The sequence below is a fragment of the Marmota monax genome, unplaced genomic scaffold, assembly GCF_021218885.2.
Source record: "Marmota monax isolate L192 unplaced genomic scaffold, Marmota_monax_Labrador192_F-V1.1 WCK01_AAM20220418_F8-fsc00280, whole genome shotgun sequence".
Lineage (NCBI taxonomy): Eukaryota > Metazoa > Chordata > Mammalia > Rodentia > Sciuridae > Marmota > Marmota monax.
Genome location: NW_026692080.1, coordinates 599126 through 614091, shown reverse-complemented (window position 1 = coordinate 614091; position 14966 = coordinate 599126). Strand labels below are relative to the sequence as shown.

The following is a 14966-nucleotide window of genomic DNA, read 5'->3' as shown; positions in this document are numbered from 1 at the left end:
CCATAGATTACAGGTCTTTGAGAAGAGCTCAGAAATCTGAGATAACAAAAACCTTGTCTTCCAAGAGAGTTCACAAGAATTCAGTTCACCCAGACTTAAGTTCCAAGAGGCAGTTTAAGGCCTTTTATAAATCTGGAAGAGGCAGGGCAAGTGGAGGGGGCTGGATGACAATAGGCTTAGAGCTGAAAAGGAAGAATTTTCAACTAACAAGGGTTTCATAACCTAAGCTGGCAGTGAAAACCACATAGATGATAGCAGAGAGGAAGAGGAGGTAGCTAGGGAAAACAGCTCTATACCACTTCCCAGTCCAAATTCTTTGCAACAGCTGTCTGGTTGTTCTCTTATTAGTACCTCACAATAATGGCTTATAGCAGAGGATGAATCTCAAGCCCAGGATAGTTCCCTAACTCGGACTTTAAAGTTTTCTCCTTGACAACTTTCCACTGTGAATGTGTACCCTCCTTTGTGCTACTCCTGCAATAACAAACCTTTCTCTAGGGGAAGGACTTCTGGTCAGAATCTGAGACACTCAGGCTCCCACAACTGGACTTCATAATTAGAAAACATAATGATCCGTCTGAGTCATGGAAGTTTGAGGGGAAAGGACAAAGGATAAATAGTCATCTGAGGTAAATATCTCAAAACTTAGTTTGCATACAAATTACGTGAGGGTTTTTTAACAAAATCCTTTTTAACAAAAGCTGATTCTGATTCAGTGGAGATGGTTTTGCTTCCTGAATATGGAGCCAGTCACTTAGAGGAATTGCCAGTCACTTGGAGAGGGGAGGGATAGTGCCTCAGGTTCCAAAGAAGGAAGCTTTCACCTTCAAGATTGGAACAGGTCTCACATCCCAAAGGGGCAGGGGTGGAGAGGTGGGAAGGAGAAAAAGGAAGCGAGAGGGAGTGGGAGTGGGTGTGTATAAATGCTGCTCTGAGATTGGATGGCATATCTTCAAACTGGTGCCTGCCAGGGACTCAAAAGTGGCCAAGATTCCAGGGGACCTCAGACTCTCCTAGACCTCGTAGTAGAAACCATGAACTGGCAGTTCCAGGCCACCTGTCTTTTCCCACTGTTCCTGGTTGGCTTCTGTCAGGAGATCCTAAAGCCACAAATGGTGAAGGTGGGTGTCCCACAGGGAATCCAGGCTGATTTCAATATATGATGATTAACTTGGTGGCAAGAGATGCTAGGAATTCTCTCCTCTCCTTGAAGGATGAGATCCCTCCTCCAAGCCTTTCTTTGCAGACTTTTGCTACATCTCTCCTGCCTTATGTATTTTACATATATTTTTTCTGCACCCAATAACTCTTTGAGCAGAATATGGGTGAGCCAGGCAGTGCATGAAGTCTGCCTTTAGTGCATTCTCCTTTGCCACTTTCCCTTGGTGCCCCTTGACAGACCCTCACTTGTCCCTTTCATACTGGTCTGTAATTGGGAGGCAGCCCTATGGGTCTCAGAAAAAAAAAGGCATAAAATAGCAAATAGATTGGGAGGGAAACTGACCTAGTTGCTCTTGGAGAGGCTGTTGGACCAGAAACCCAGAGGGAAAATATGAAGAAACTGCTATTAGAATGCTCCAGAAGATTCAGGGTCAGGAAAAAAGGAGTTTTTTCTTCAGGGGATAATAAAAAAGAATAATAAGAAGGACAGGGTAGTTTTCTGTTAACTGATTTTAGGAAAGGTTATATGTTGAGGTGGTGAAAAGGCTTAGCTCAGAGTAAGAGAATTTTTTTCTTAGATCTTGGTGCTGTTCCAAGTTGCATGATGTTATTCAGGAAAGTCCCCACAATGGTAGCCACCTCTGTGAAAGTTGTATATATGTCCACAGATGCAGGGTGGAGATCAAAGTTGATGACTTGAGATCCAGATTTTAACTTTAAAATCAGACAAACTCTTTCAAAATTGGGGATGTAGCTCACTGGTAGAGCTCTTCTCTAGCATGCAAACTCTCAGTACCAACAAAAAAGAACAACAAAACCTCAGCCTCATTTGTGGCCTTAGGCTAATTACATATCTTTTGTTGGCTTCTTTCTCTCCTCTGTAAAAGGTGAACAATGCCTATCCTATAGTGCAGTGATCCCCAGACTTGAGCTTAAAAAGACTTACCTAGAGAGCTTGTTGCACAGGTGGTTGGGCCCCAACCCTAGAGTTTCTGATTGTTTGTCTTGAGGGGGGGAAAACAGGATTTGTATTTCTAAAATGTTCTCAGTTGATACTTGTGCATGTCCTCACACCTGAGCTTTGGGTTTGATCTGTTTTGAGCTCCATATGAAGTCTAAGATGATGCATATAAAATGCTTAAAAATTGCAGCTATAGGAAGATCATAGCATATCTTCAAGTGAGGGCACAGTCTACTGTTAAGGGCATCCAGCTACTGGTGCAGGTGAAATTCCTGAGGTAGAAAACTGTCTTGTAAATGAAAGGCTGTGTTCTAGGGTTTCCTGACTCTTCAAACTGGTGCAAAACTGAAAACTGGACAAGAAAGATGGAGCCTTTCAAATTGGCAATTTTCTTGGGATTCTACATGCCAGTTCATAGGATGATAAACAAATTTTGAAAGTTGTTGAGTCCAGAGCAAAGGAAACAAGATGGCAAGGAGGATAGAGGCACACAAAAGACAGTATACAGAATGATTTCCAAGTGACTTTTTCTTACTTTAGCAAGAAAGGCACGAAGGCAAATAAAATGCAGGCATATAGATGACAACCCCATCACAGTGAATTTCTTGACTAAAGTTTCCAAATATTTGTGTTAACATATATACATAGTAATATACAGATTTAAAGAAACATACAGAGGGGGGCCTGCCTCCTTTTCTCTAAGGATGGTGGAGGAGAAGTTGTTGCCTGATGTCCTTGTGACAGAACCTACAAAAGATGGTAACAAGCTTCTTGCCACACTCTGCACAGTAGCTCACCCATAGGCAGTTCCTTCCTTGAATGGGGCAGGCCTTTATGGACTGAGATCACTTGAAGCCTATTTTAAAGTGCTCTAAAATTCTATGATTTGGACTGGGATTGTGGCTCAGAGGTAGAGTGCTCGCCTACCATCTGTAAGGAACTGGGTTTGATCCTCAGCACCACATAAAAATAAAATAAAGATATTGTGTCCACCTCTAAAAAATTTTTTAAAAAATAAAAAAATTCTATGACGTTTTTCCACATTGCCAGGAATATGATCTTTCTTATCAAATAACAACATCTTTTATTTCAAGTCCTGTCTGCCCTTTTGTCTTGGCATGCTTGTAGGCAGAAAACGTTAGCTATTTGTGCTTATAATTATAATTCCTAATCCTTGAGCAGTCTAGGCTATTTCTCCACAATATAAGGATAAGAAGGGGACATTGCAAATGAGTTTTGTAGGTATCAGTGACAGGATGATATCCATGTGACTTTTTCTTAGTAAGAAAGGCTACTTGTAAGTTAAAAGACACAAATTCCCATTGTGGCATCTGCTCGAACTAAAATTTTACGTGAAAAGATTATCTTCACATGTCAAAATTTCAAGATATTACGTGAAGCATTTTAAATTCTTTTAAAAAGTCCACAGAGCCAGGTGTGGTGGCATACACCTGTAATCCCAGTGACTGGGGAAGCTGAGACAGGAGGATTTGAAGTTTAAGAATAGCCTCAGTAACTTAGCCAGGTCCTGTCTCAAAATAAAAAAGAAAAGAGGGATGTTGCTCAGTGGTTAAGCACCCCTTGGGTTCAATCCCTAGTACCCCCCTCCACCCTGCTCCAGGAAACAAAACAAACAATATTCTCCCCCCCACACCATGACAAATCCACAGATGTTGGGAGTTATCGTTTACAGGATTATGTTACAGTTACTTTTGTTACATTCCAGATGGATTGCAACAAAGGGGTGACTGGCACCATCTATGAGTATGGAGCCCTCACTCTCAGTGGTGATGAGTACATCCAGTTCAAAAACTATGCTGGCAAGCATGTCCTCTTTGTCAACGTGGCCACTTATTGTGGCTTGACAGCTCAATATCCTGGTAAGAATTAAAGTTCAACTCTTTGTGAACTAGTTTTGTCAGATAGCCATATTCTAATTCTTGAAGGTTTTACTAATGTGTCATTGTGGGTGGGAGATGGAATAAGTGAAGATGTAAGTGTCTATTCCCCTAAATCCTTTTATTGCTCTGCTTCTTAGAATGCCAGACGAAATATCTCCAGATTTGAGAATTTTTTCCCAAAGACTTGATCAAAGATTACTAGGAACATCTGTACCCTGAACACATTGCTCTATATCCTGAGGGGAACATATATTATAGGCAACCATTGGGTTTCTCAGAAAGTATTAGATATATTGTTTAACAAAAAGATACTCTCAAAAGTACAGATTAGGGGTTTGTGAATATAGCCCTGGATCAGAGAGAGAGCAAGCGTGCAGTACCTAATGTACCTAGTTATAAGAATCCAAATGAGAGTTTAGTATCATTTAGTAAGTCTAAATTTTCTTTCTTTCAAATGGTTAAATTTGAAACATATGGTAAATATAAAAATTCATAATGCGTGAATGGTGGATGCATGGGACATGAATCTGCTTTTAAAATTGCTTTCATTTAGTTCTGTTTGTTTTTCTTTTCTTTCTTTCTTGTTTTTTTTTTCTTTCTCTTCTTCTTTGTAGTGCTGGGGATTGAAACCAGAGCCTTATGTGTACAAGGTCTGTACTCTTCCACTGAGCTATATCCCCAGTCCCTAATTTAAATTTATGTGTTAAATGAATAGGTAATTCATTCAGAACGTTCAAAATTCAAAAGATACAAAAGGGTTCAACAGGGACACTGTTCATTTTCTATTTCTTTTAGGCAACTGTTGTCAAAAGTTTATGATGTATATTTCCAGAAATCTTTTATGCAACTATAAGCAAATATTTCCTTCTTCTTCTTCCTCCTCCTCTTCTGTCTGTGTCTCTCTGATTCTGTATCTTGCTTTTCACATAATAAAATATCTTGGATGTTATTCTGTGTCAGTACATGGTGAGTTTTCTCATTCATTTTTAAGTTGCAGTTATCCATTGTGTTGCTGTGATATAATTTATTGACCTTGTTTATGAGAATTTTAGAGAGCATCTCATTCAAATTTTACTCCATATGAGGAAATGAACTCATATGAGAGTCAAAGGAACTTGCCAAAGCCCTACAATCAAGGTCTGCTAAGTTTTCAGCTATAAGAAGGAAATACTCATGGCCTAGGGTTGTGGCTCAGTGGTAGAGTGCTCACTGTGCATGTGGGAGACCCTAGGTTCGATCCTCAGCACCACATTAAAAATAAATGAATAAAATAAAGGCATTGTGCCCAACTACAACCAAAAAGCATTTTTTTTCTTAAAGAAGGAAGTACTCTTGATAGCCAAAGAGAAGAGGAAATTGAGGTGTAGACAGAATTGAAGAAACATAGGAAGGGAAGAGGTTCGAGGTTCTTAGGGGAAGTGCCAGCAGAGCTGAGTCTAAATGAGTCTGGGTGGGGCTGGTTCTGGGGACTGAATAAATCTGAACTAAAAATAGCTGAAGATGGAAATCCTGGCATAAATCTAGACAGGTAAGTTGGAGGCTTCCTGACAGTGGCAAAGAGAAATTTGGAGTTTGTGACCTGGGATCCCGTTGAGCGATCCAGGGAAATGAATGCTTTGGAGCCAGGCTTGGAATTTCTCTGATTCCCTCTACCACTCCCAGCAGAGTGCTCTTGGGAACTTGATTGAAGTGTCAGGTTGTGTCATCGTGGGACACACAGGGGAGGGGAGAGGAGGGTAACATGTCCATTCTGTTTGCCTTTTTCTTGAATAAACATTTGCTCAATCAACCCATCAACTAACAAAGGCAGCAGAATTCAAGTCCGGCTTCTCTTCTCATCCTTCAAATAGGATGCTTTGCAAGACTAACCAGTCTGTGTTTGTTTGCTTTAAATAAGAGCTTCTATTGGAAGGTGAAGTATAGCCAATTATGGGAAACACTAAACTGGCAACAACTCCGATGAGATTCTGGAAACTTGTGTGATAGTTTTTTGATCTGCCTGATCCATCTCTATAACCAGAAACTCTCCTTTCACAGTCTTCTGGTTATTCATGCGATAAATGGATAAATCTAGTGGTCTTTCACTGGTTGAGGTAGGGCTTCTGACTAGTTGACCCATACTGTTCTCTACCTACAGAACTGAATGCACTTCAGGAGGAGCTGAAGCATTTAAATGTCATTGTATTGGGCTTTCCTTGTAATCAATTTGGAAAACAAGAACCAGGAAAAAACTCAGAGATTCTCTCTGGGCTCAAGTGAGTGCCTGCATGGGGTCCTGCAGAGACTGTCATGATTCCCCTTCCTCATGCTGCCTAGAGGCCCTCCCATTCTAGGAACTTCTCTGGTGGTTGATAGATCAAATGGGTTGAAGAATATCACCACAATGCTATGAAGCTTTGAATTCAATCTGTCCATGTTGGCAGTGTTCAAATATTTGCTCTCCCCATTTTCTTTTTGTTTATTTATTTTTTTTGAACCCAGGGTCAATGCTAAACAAACTCTCTACCACTGAACTACACCCCTGGCCTGTTCTCTCTACCTTTGAGTTCTTTTGATGATCAAACCACCGGAGGATTTACTAGAAAAGAAGTCCAGGAGAAAAGGAGGGAATATAGGAAATGAAAATGAATCAGGAAACTTGCCTTCCTAATTTCTTGGAATTCTTTATTGGCTCCTTAGAGTCTATGGTTGAAATCCTGATTCTTGGGGACCCTCTCTTTACCTTCCTTGTCTACAACATCTTCGTTTTAATCTCTGATTTCTTTTTGTGGTAAAGTTTTGGTAGCATTACTATCCTTTCTTAATTTGGATCCCCATTGGTTCCTGCAGGTATGTGCGTCCAGGTGGTGGCTTTGTCCCCAATTTTCAGCTCTTTGAGAAAGGGGATGTAAATGGAGAAAAAGAACAGGAGGTCTTTACATTCCTCAAGGTGAGTAAACATAAACCTGGCATGGATTGGTTTCTATCGGTAGAGATAAACTGAAAGCAAAGGGGCTTGTGTTAAAAAGAGATTTTCTGTTAAAAAATCATGGCAATACCTCCTATGAAGACTTGGCTTCAAGTAGAGGAAACATGTAATATCTGATAGCTCTGACATGAACTAACCTCCCTTACTGAATGATAATAATTCATTAATTCATAATCATTTATTAAATCCCTAATATGTGCAAAGGACTGTGCTGTACAATGAGTTAACAAATACTAATAGGACATATTCTCTTTCCTGAATGAACTCATATATTTATTCAGGAGACAAACACAGATATGGATCGGGTAGAGTGTCATATGGTAAGTGAATTTTGAATTACAGAACATTAAAACAAGAGAATACCAGGATAGAAGGACTCCCCAGGATATCTTAGTACCCTTGTCCCCAAATTCTTATCTGCAGAACAAGTCTGGTTCTTGGTATTTTCACCCATCCACAGTGAACGGGGGGTGGGATGGACAATATAGAGAGTTTTCAATAAACCCCAACCTATTGCATATAAAAGACTATAATTTATCCATAACAAATCACCATTAGGTTACACCATATAAATTGACTTTTTATTGCTCAAAAAATAGTGATATCATCATTTTGGATCAGCTAAGCCTAATAATGAAAAATCCTTTATGGCTATAGTATATTCTTATGTCAAAATGAATGTTGATAATTCTATATTAGAATTAGCTATTGAATTTTTTTTTGGGGGGCCTATGAAATCCTAATTCTGGGACTTATTCTTTTAAACCAACCTATTATTTTTTACCTAAGGAAAATAAAACTATAGAATATGACTTGCCCTCAGCTGGGGTTGTGGCTCAGTGGTAGAGCACTTGCCTACATGTGCAAGGCCCTGAGTTCAATGCTCAGCATCACATAAAAAATAAACAAAAAAGATTTAAAAAAAGAATATGACTTGCTTAAGAAAATGGAAGATACTCTTTTACTGATACACCATGATAAAATCATGGGAATAGAAGAGAGACAAAGAAAGGGAGAGTGCTCTCTGTTTATTGTTATGCTTTTTACCTTCTGGTTGTTTGGTATTTGGTGTATTGGTGATGATACATTGAAATGTCTATGGTTGACTAGAAGTATTTTAAATAGTTAATATATTAACTATTTGTATAATAGAGGAAATAATAATGGCAAGAAAACCCCCTAGGTGTAGGAAGAAGACCAGACCACATAGAAGCAGAAATAAACTTATTTTTCCATTTTTCATATCTGTACTCCAGAATTCCTGCCCTCCAACCTCTGAACTTTTGGGTTCTTCAAAACAACTCTTCTGGGAGCCCATGAAGGTCCATGATATCCGCTGGAATTTTGAGAAGTTCCTGGTGGGGCCTGATGGAGTCCCTGTCATGCGCTGGTTCCACCAGATTCCAGTCAGTACAGTCAAATCGGACATCCTGGAATACCTAAAGCCATTTGATACCCAGTAGGAAGGGCTACACTGGCAGAAGTAGCCACCCTGCCTCTCTCCTGAAGAATATGTCTAAAGTGCCCATCTTTGCTCCACACTCCTTCCTACTCATCCTCCATATGATCAAATCATTCTGTGCTACCTAAACAGCTGTTCATGAACGTTTGAACAGGGGTGTGTGTGTGTGTGTATTTGATGATTAAGGAAAGAAAACCAAATCTTTGATTGTGAAAATATAAATTTTCTCCAAACTATTACAAAGGAAAGTCATTTTAGGGTAAATGATTCAGACTACCCTTGGTCTGTTAAAAAGTTCCCCAGAAGTTCTGACCGCCATCCTTTCCCTGTCCTGACAGACTGAAGAAAGAACTGATGGCAAGACTCTCTAGGTCACCTTCCTAGCCTCACTGTCCTCCAAGGAGGGCATGCTTTGTTAAACTTCCTCTCCCTGCTTTGTTCTCCTTTATTCCTCTGCCACCCTATAGTTCTAGTGTAGGATTCTGGAGACAGAGTGAGAGCAGAAACCTCATCTCACATAAAAGGAGGGGCATTTCTATGATGGTGGGTCCTAAAGCCCCTCTGAACCTTCCTGGGTGCCTGTCCCTTAGTGCATTCAGGTCACGGCACCTGGGCAGGAATGTCCTTTCATTCTGAACATGGGTTTTCTCCTCACTGTAAGTCTCCCAACTTTAAGCATATCATTGACACAAATAAAAAAAATTAAAAAATTCTGCAGCAACTGGGCTTCAAGTGATGTTTTCCCAGTCCCACATTTTGTCTGCATTCATACCTCTTCTTTGTTCCTGATTTCTTAACCTCCTTACTTTGCTTTTCAGAATTTTATTTCTCTCAAAAGCACTTTAGAGCTTACCTTGGCGCATTCAAAATTACTGGGTGAAACTGTAGACATACAGCTTCTGTGACCTCTTTTTTTTGTATGTGTGGTGCTGCAATCAAATCCAGGGCCTCATGCATGTTAGGCAGGCACTCTACCACTAAGCTACATCCCCAGTGGGAGCACTGACCTCTTAATGTCAGGCCCCTCTATGCCTCCTATTCAGGTCTCCTGGCTAAGCACCTGTATGAGAGAAGTTCTTTGCTTCTGAAAGAATCCTTCCTCCCTCCCTCCCCCCACCTCTAATAAATACACATAAATTTGTTTATAAAATTTTCATGCTGACTATTAAAATCTGAAAACACATAAAAGCAGAACAAATATAAAAAGTGTATTAAAAAAAAAGAAAAGAAAAAAACTCCTAATTGGAGATTCAAAACACCTCTGAAAAGCCCTACTTTCCCTTTGTTGTTTTATCCCGGGTTTCAGTTTGTGACTAAAAGGCTCAGGGGTCACTCCAGGTAAACTGGGCTGACTGGGCTGCACAAAATAACCACACAAGAGACACAAATACCTTTTTCTTTGGGGTTGCTGTGATGGCTCCTCTGACCTTAAGGGTCCGCAGGAAGACAGAGAGAGAGAGAGAGAGAGAGCCCCCCCGCCACACAGACATACACGCATGCTGACCCCTTTTATTGAGGAGAAGCTATTCAAATGAGGCAAGGGGTCAGGTTTCAGGGGGCTGAGTCTATTTTCATGATGTCCACTGTCAGCAGGTTGACTGACATCTAGGTAGGCCACACCCAAGGACACAGTAAGAGAAGAGGACACACACAAGGCACTTCCATGGAAGATTCTATCCTAAACAGGGCAAGGGGTTATATTACAAAGGAACAGGTGAGCGTAGCTTCACCCATGGGGCTATAGGAAGACGCAGTCACTGAACCCTAGAAGAGTGGGACAGTATAGCAGCATGGGTGCCTAAGGCCACATCGCCCAGCAGGGGAGTTAATTCAGTCAATATGAGGTTGGTCTCCCATAGTTTTATAATTGAAACTAAATATTTTATAATAGACTGAGATTTCAGGAAATAAGACACAAAGGAAAGGAAAGATTAGGTGAGAAGGAAAATAAAATAGTTGCTTTTCTCTTATTTTCAACAGATTATTTTGGCACAGGTGGCTGCACTTTAAAATATTTTACCCTTAAGTCTGGCATGGCAAAGAGTTTAAGGCCAGCCTCAGCAATTTAGCAAGATCCACAGCAACCCAGCAAGATCCTGTCTCAAAATAAAAAATAAAAAAGGACTGGAGAAGTAGTTCAGTGTTAAGAGTACACCTGGGTTTAATCCACAGCACCACACAAAAGTGCAGGAAATATAACATTCTGTATGTGTATTTGTGAGAGAGAGGGTGGGGTGGGAAGAATTGTTTCCGAAGCAGTATGTATCAGTGAGTAACATCAAACATTATGGGGATCATAATTCTGCTGCATACTTAAGTGGAAATATGATCTCTGACTTAATTTTTTATATAGGAACATGGAAATTGACAAACTAAACAGAAATGATCACGAAAATGATTTTTTTTTTATTTTTAAAATTTATTTTATTTTTATTTCCACATTTTTATTAGTGTATTTTTTATTGCTGTACCTAACAATAAGAGTTGTTGTTACATATTTATACATGCAAAAATTTTAACAATATAATGGGCCCTAGCACTTCTTCCATCCCTCCCCTCCTCCTATCCCTTGGTCCCTTTCCTCTACTGATCTCCCTTTGATTAAGAAAATGATTTTTAAGAACCTAAAATTTCTAAGTGGCAGACACATAAGAGAAAAATAAAAAATTTGGATGCTTTGCTTTCTTGAATTCAAAATCTAATAGGGAAATGAATTTTTTTAAAAAATCTGGCCATTCTTGACCATAAACTATAGGATTTGAGACTTCCATTAATCATTTATCTGGTGCCATGGCAGTTTTAAGGACATAACAGAATTAGCCACAAGTGGTATCGAGAAATGTGTTTTAATTTTGAATTCTTCTCAATCTCTGAAGTTCTTAAAGCCATCCCTAGACCTCAACAGTTCTCCGGAGAGTTTCAGATCTGTTAACTATTTTCAGATCAGGATAAGTAAGGTCCAGCAAGTGGGTGGAGGATGAGGTGACACAGTGTATACAACTCTTTTCAGATACTGGTTTATCCAGTCTTATAGAAGCTAGATTACTTACGTACATATATGAATATACCACATGAATCTTCACATTATGTTCAACCACAAGACTGGAAACCTAATTAGAATAGGTTTTGCTCCATGTTTGTATAAATATGTCAAAGTATACTCTACTGTTATGTATAACTAAAAAGAACAAATTTAAAAAATAAAACAGAGAGAAGTTAGATTATTATTACTATCATTACCATCTCAGGCATTGTTGCTGTAGAGAAGTAAATGCTCAAGGGGAGCAACATTCTTAAAGTAGTGAAGAAAGAGCCTTTAATTTAAGCATATCGTGCTGGAATATCTGTGAGAGTTTGCAATCTTGCTGCGGCTCTGAAAAATTCAACCTCCATACTCCTGATGCCCTCCAGTGGCTGTCCCCGAAGAGAAAAGTAAATGTTATGAGAAGAGCCAAAGTCAGGAAAAGTAGAAACAAAAAAATGTCTGCCAAGGGATGACAGGTGTTGGGTAAGCAGATTAGAATGTTGCAAACAATGACAACAATGTTGATAATAATAATAATAATGTAAAAGTTTTTATAAAAAAAGAGGATAAAGAAAAAAATTCTACTTCTCTTCTCCTCAACCAATCCCCATTATAGCTCTCAGTGACCAAGGAAAGCTATACACAGAAACTGGGAAGAGGGGGACTTCCCAAGAGTGGCTCAAGAGGTCTCGTCTCTTATAGAAGCTAAATGATTGCTATTGCTATCATGGTGACTATGATTTTCATCACAGGAGTTGCTCTTGCTATGGAACTTTTCCTTCCAACCAGAAGTTCCCACATCTCAGGCACATCAGGTAAACTGGAGCTAGTTAGTTCCATAAAGCCACAACACCACTGAGAACCTATGACACATCTGGAATTTCTATGCATTATTGATCACAAAACCTTTGGGGAGGGTTCTCAGGCAGGTCCAGAAGGTTCTAAATTTTCAGAAAACCAGGACTCAGACCCTCTAATCATCCTATCCCAAGATTTGCTCAGGAGCCCATTTCTGGATATAAGATTCCAGTATAGTCTTCTCCATATGAGTTAATTTGTGAATGCAACATCTTCCCTGTAGATTGTGTGGACACTGCGGTTTTTAGCTTTTGGATGTGCCTGAGTCAGTGCTAGAAGCCAGATTTCCAAAAGATGAAAAATAATAGGCCATGGTTCATTCCAGAGCACATCAAATCTTGCTCCTATGGTCTCACAAATTCTTGACTTGGTTTTTGTTCCCTACAAACAGAATCTGGGACTCAGACACACATAAATAATTAAGAGAGCCATCTCAAAAGAAAGGGAATCCATGAAGCAGGATAGGGCAGGGGAAAGAGAAGTATAGATGCAATTTCCATTGTGTCTTATTTCCTGAAATCCAGTTTGGAGTTTAGCATCAGAATGAATTACATTATAGTTGTCCCCTCTGGAGGGAAGAGGGATGGCCTTTGTAATGCCATCAGTCATTGGCTTGTGGGTTCACCCTTGGGCTACATAGGCACTCCCTTTGACTGAAGAAAATCCTCTGAAGAATTTTAGCTGTAAGCCATTAATATCCAACTTTCAGTGCTAGTGGAGGTGGCACCACTAGCCCAGTAAAGCAAATTTGGTAAGACCATAGACATCTATCACCTCCTCACAAACAACTCAATATTCAGAAGGATCCCCAGTGAAGACCCTGAGAAAATGACATTGGCAATCCTTCACTCAATCACCATTTTCCCTTTCATGACTTCTATCTCTAGGAAAATGCTTCACAAAGTATGGTCCCTGGCCAGTAGCGGTAGCATTACTGGAGATTTTTTTTTTTTTTTTTTAGAAATATACTTTTCATATCCTTCTTAGACTCACTGAATCACAAATTCTGGGAGTAGGCCCAGCAATTATGGTTTTCAAAAGCCTTTGGGGTGATCTTAATTCTTGCTAAAGTTTGAGGACTATTGCTCTAAGCAATAGAGAATTTGCAGAAACATTTGCCATTTTGACATACAATGAGTGAGAATTTCTATTGTAATCATGTGGTTACAGACTCCTGTTCACAGCCACCACCATACTGTATTGGTGGATTCAAGCAACCACAGATGGAAAACACTGTATTTAGGAAAAAATATTGTGCTTGTACTGACCATGTACAAACTTTTTTCTTTAATTATTCCCTTAACAACACAGTATACAATCATTTGCATGGCATTTTATATTGGATTGGTTATTTTAAGTCACCTAGAGAAGATTTAAAGTATAGAGGAGGACTGCATAGATTATATACAAATACCAGGTCATTTTATATGAGACTTGAGTTTCTACAGATTTTGGTGTCCGATAGTGATAAGTTATAGACGTGAGCAGTGGGAACATGAAGTTAAGGGAATAATTCTATAAACTGGGCCCACAGTGCTGATCCTGAAAAGCTTTTTTTTTTTTTTTTTAATTTTTTATTGTTGGCTGTTCAAAACATTACATAGTTCTTGATATATCATATTTCACAATTTGATTCAAGTGGGTTATGAGCTCCCATTTTTACCCCATATACAGATTGCAGAATCACATCAGTTACACATCCATTGATTTACAAATTGCCATACTAGTGTCTGTTGTATTCTGCTGCCTTTCCTATCCTCTACTATCCCCCCTCCCCTCCCCTCCCCTCCCCTCCCCTCCCCTCTTCTCTCTCTGCTCCCTCTACTGACATTCGTTTGTCCCCCTTATATTATTTTTCCCCTTCCCCTCACTTCCTCTTGTATGTACTTTTGTATAACTCTGAGGGTCTCCTTCCATTTCCATGCATTTTCCCTTCTCTCTCCCTTTCCCTCCCACCTCTCATCCCTGTTTAATGTTAATCTTCTTCTCATGCTCTTTGACCCTACTCTGTTCTTAGTTACTCTCCTTATATCAAAGAAGACATTTGGCATTTGTTTTTTAGGGATTGGCTAGCTTCACTTAGCATAATCTGCTCTAATGCCATCCATTTCCCTGTAAATTCTATGATTTTGTCATTTTTTAATGCAGAGTAATACTCCATTGTGTATAAGTGCCACATTTTTTTTATCCATTCATCCATTGAAGGGCATCTAGGTTGGTTCCACAGTCTAGCTATTGTGAATTGTGCTGCTATGAACATCGATGTAGCAGTGTCCCTGTAGCATGCTCTTTTTAGGTCTTTAGGGAATAGACCGAGAAGGGGAATAGCTGGGTCAAATGGTGGCTCCATTCCCAGCTTTCCAAGAAATCTCCATACTGCTTTCCAAATTGGCTGCACCAATTTGCAGTCCCACCAGCAATGTACAAGTGTACCCTTTTCCCCACATCCTCGCCAGCGCTTGTTGTTGTTTGACTTCATAATGGCTGCCAATCTAACTGGAGTGAGATGGTATCTTAGGGTGGTTTTGATTTGCATTTCTCTGACTGCTAGAGATGGTGAGCATTTTTTCATGTACTTGTTGATTGATTGTATGTCCTCCTCTGAGAAGTGTCTGTTCAGGTCCTTGGCC

At 39.7% G+C, this 14966-nt stretch overlaps 1 protein-coding gene across 1 annotated transcript; it reads left to right on the top strand.

Annotated features, from left to right (window-relative positions):
• Positions 1–1034: 1034 nt before the first annotated feature.
• Gpx6 (glutathione peroxidase 6) lies at positions 1035–8454 on the top strand. Its single transcript, XM_046459669.1, has 5 exons — positions 1035–1121; positions 3849–4002; positions 6161–6278; positions 6853–6952; positions 8248–8454. Exons 1-5 carry the CDS (start codon positions 1035–1037, stop codon positions 8452–8454), a joined length of 666 nt encoding a protein of 221 aa, XP_046315625.1.
• Positions 8455–14966: the final 6512 nt, after the last annotated feature.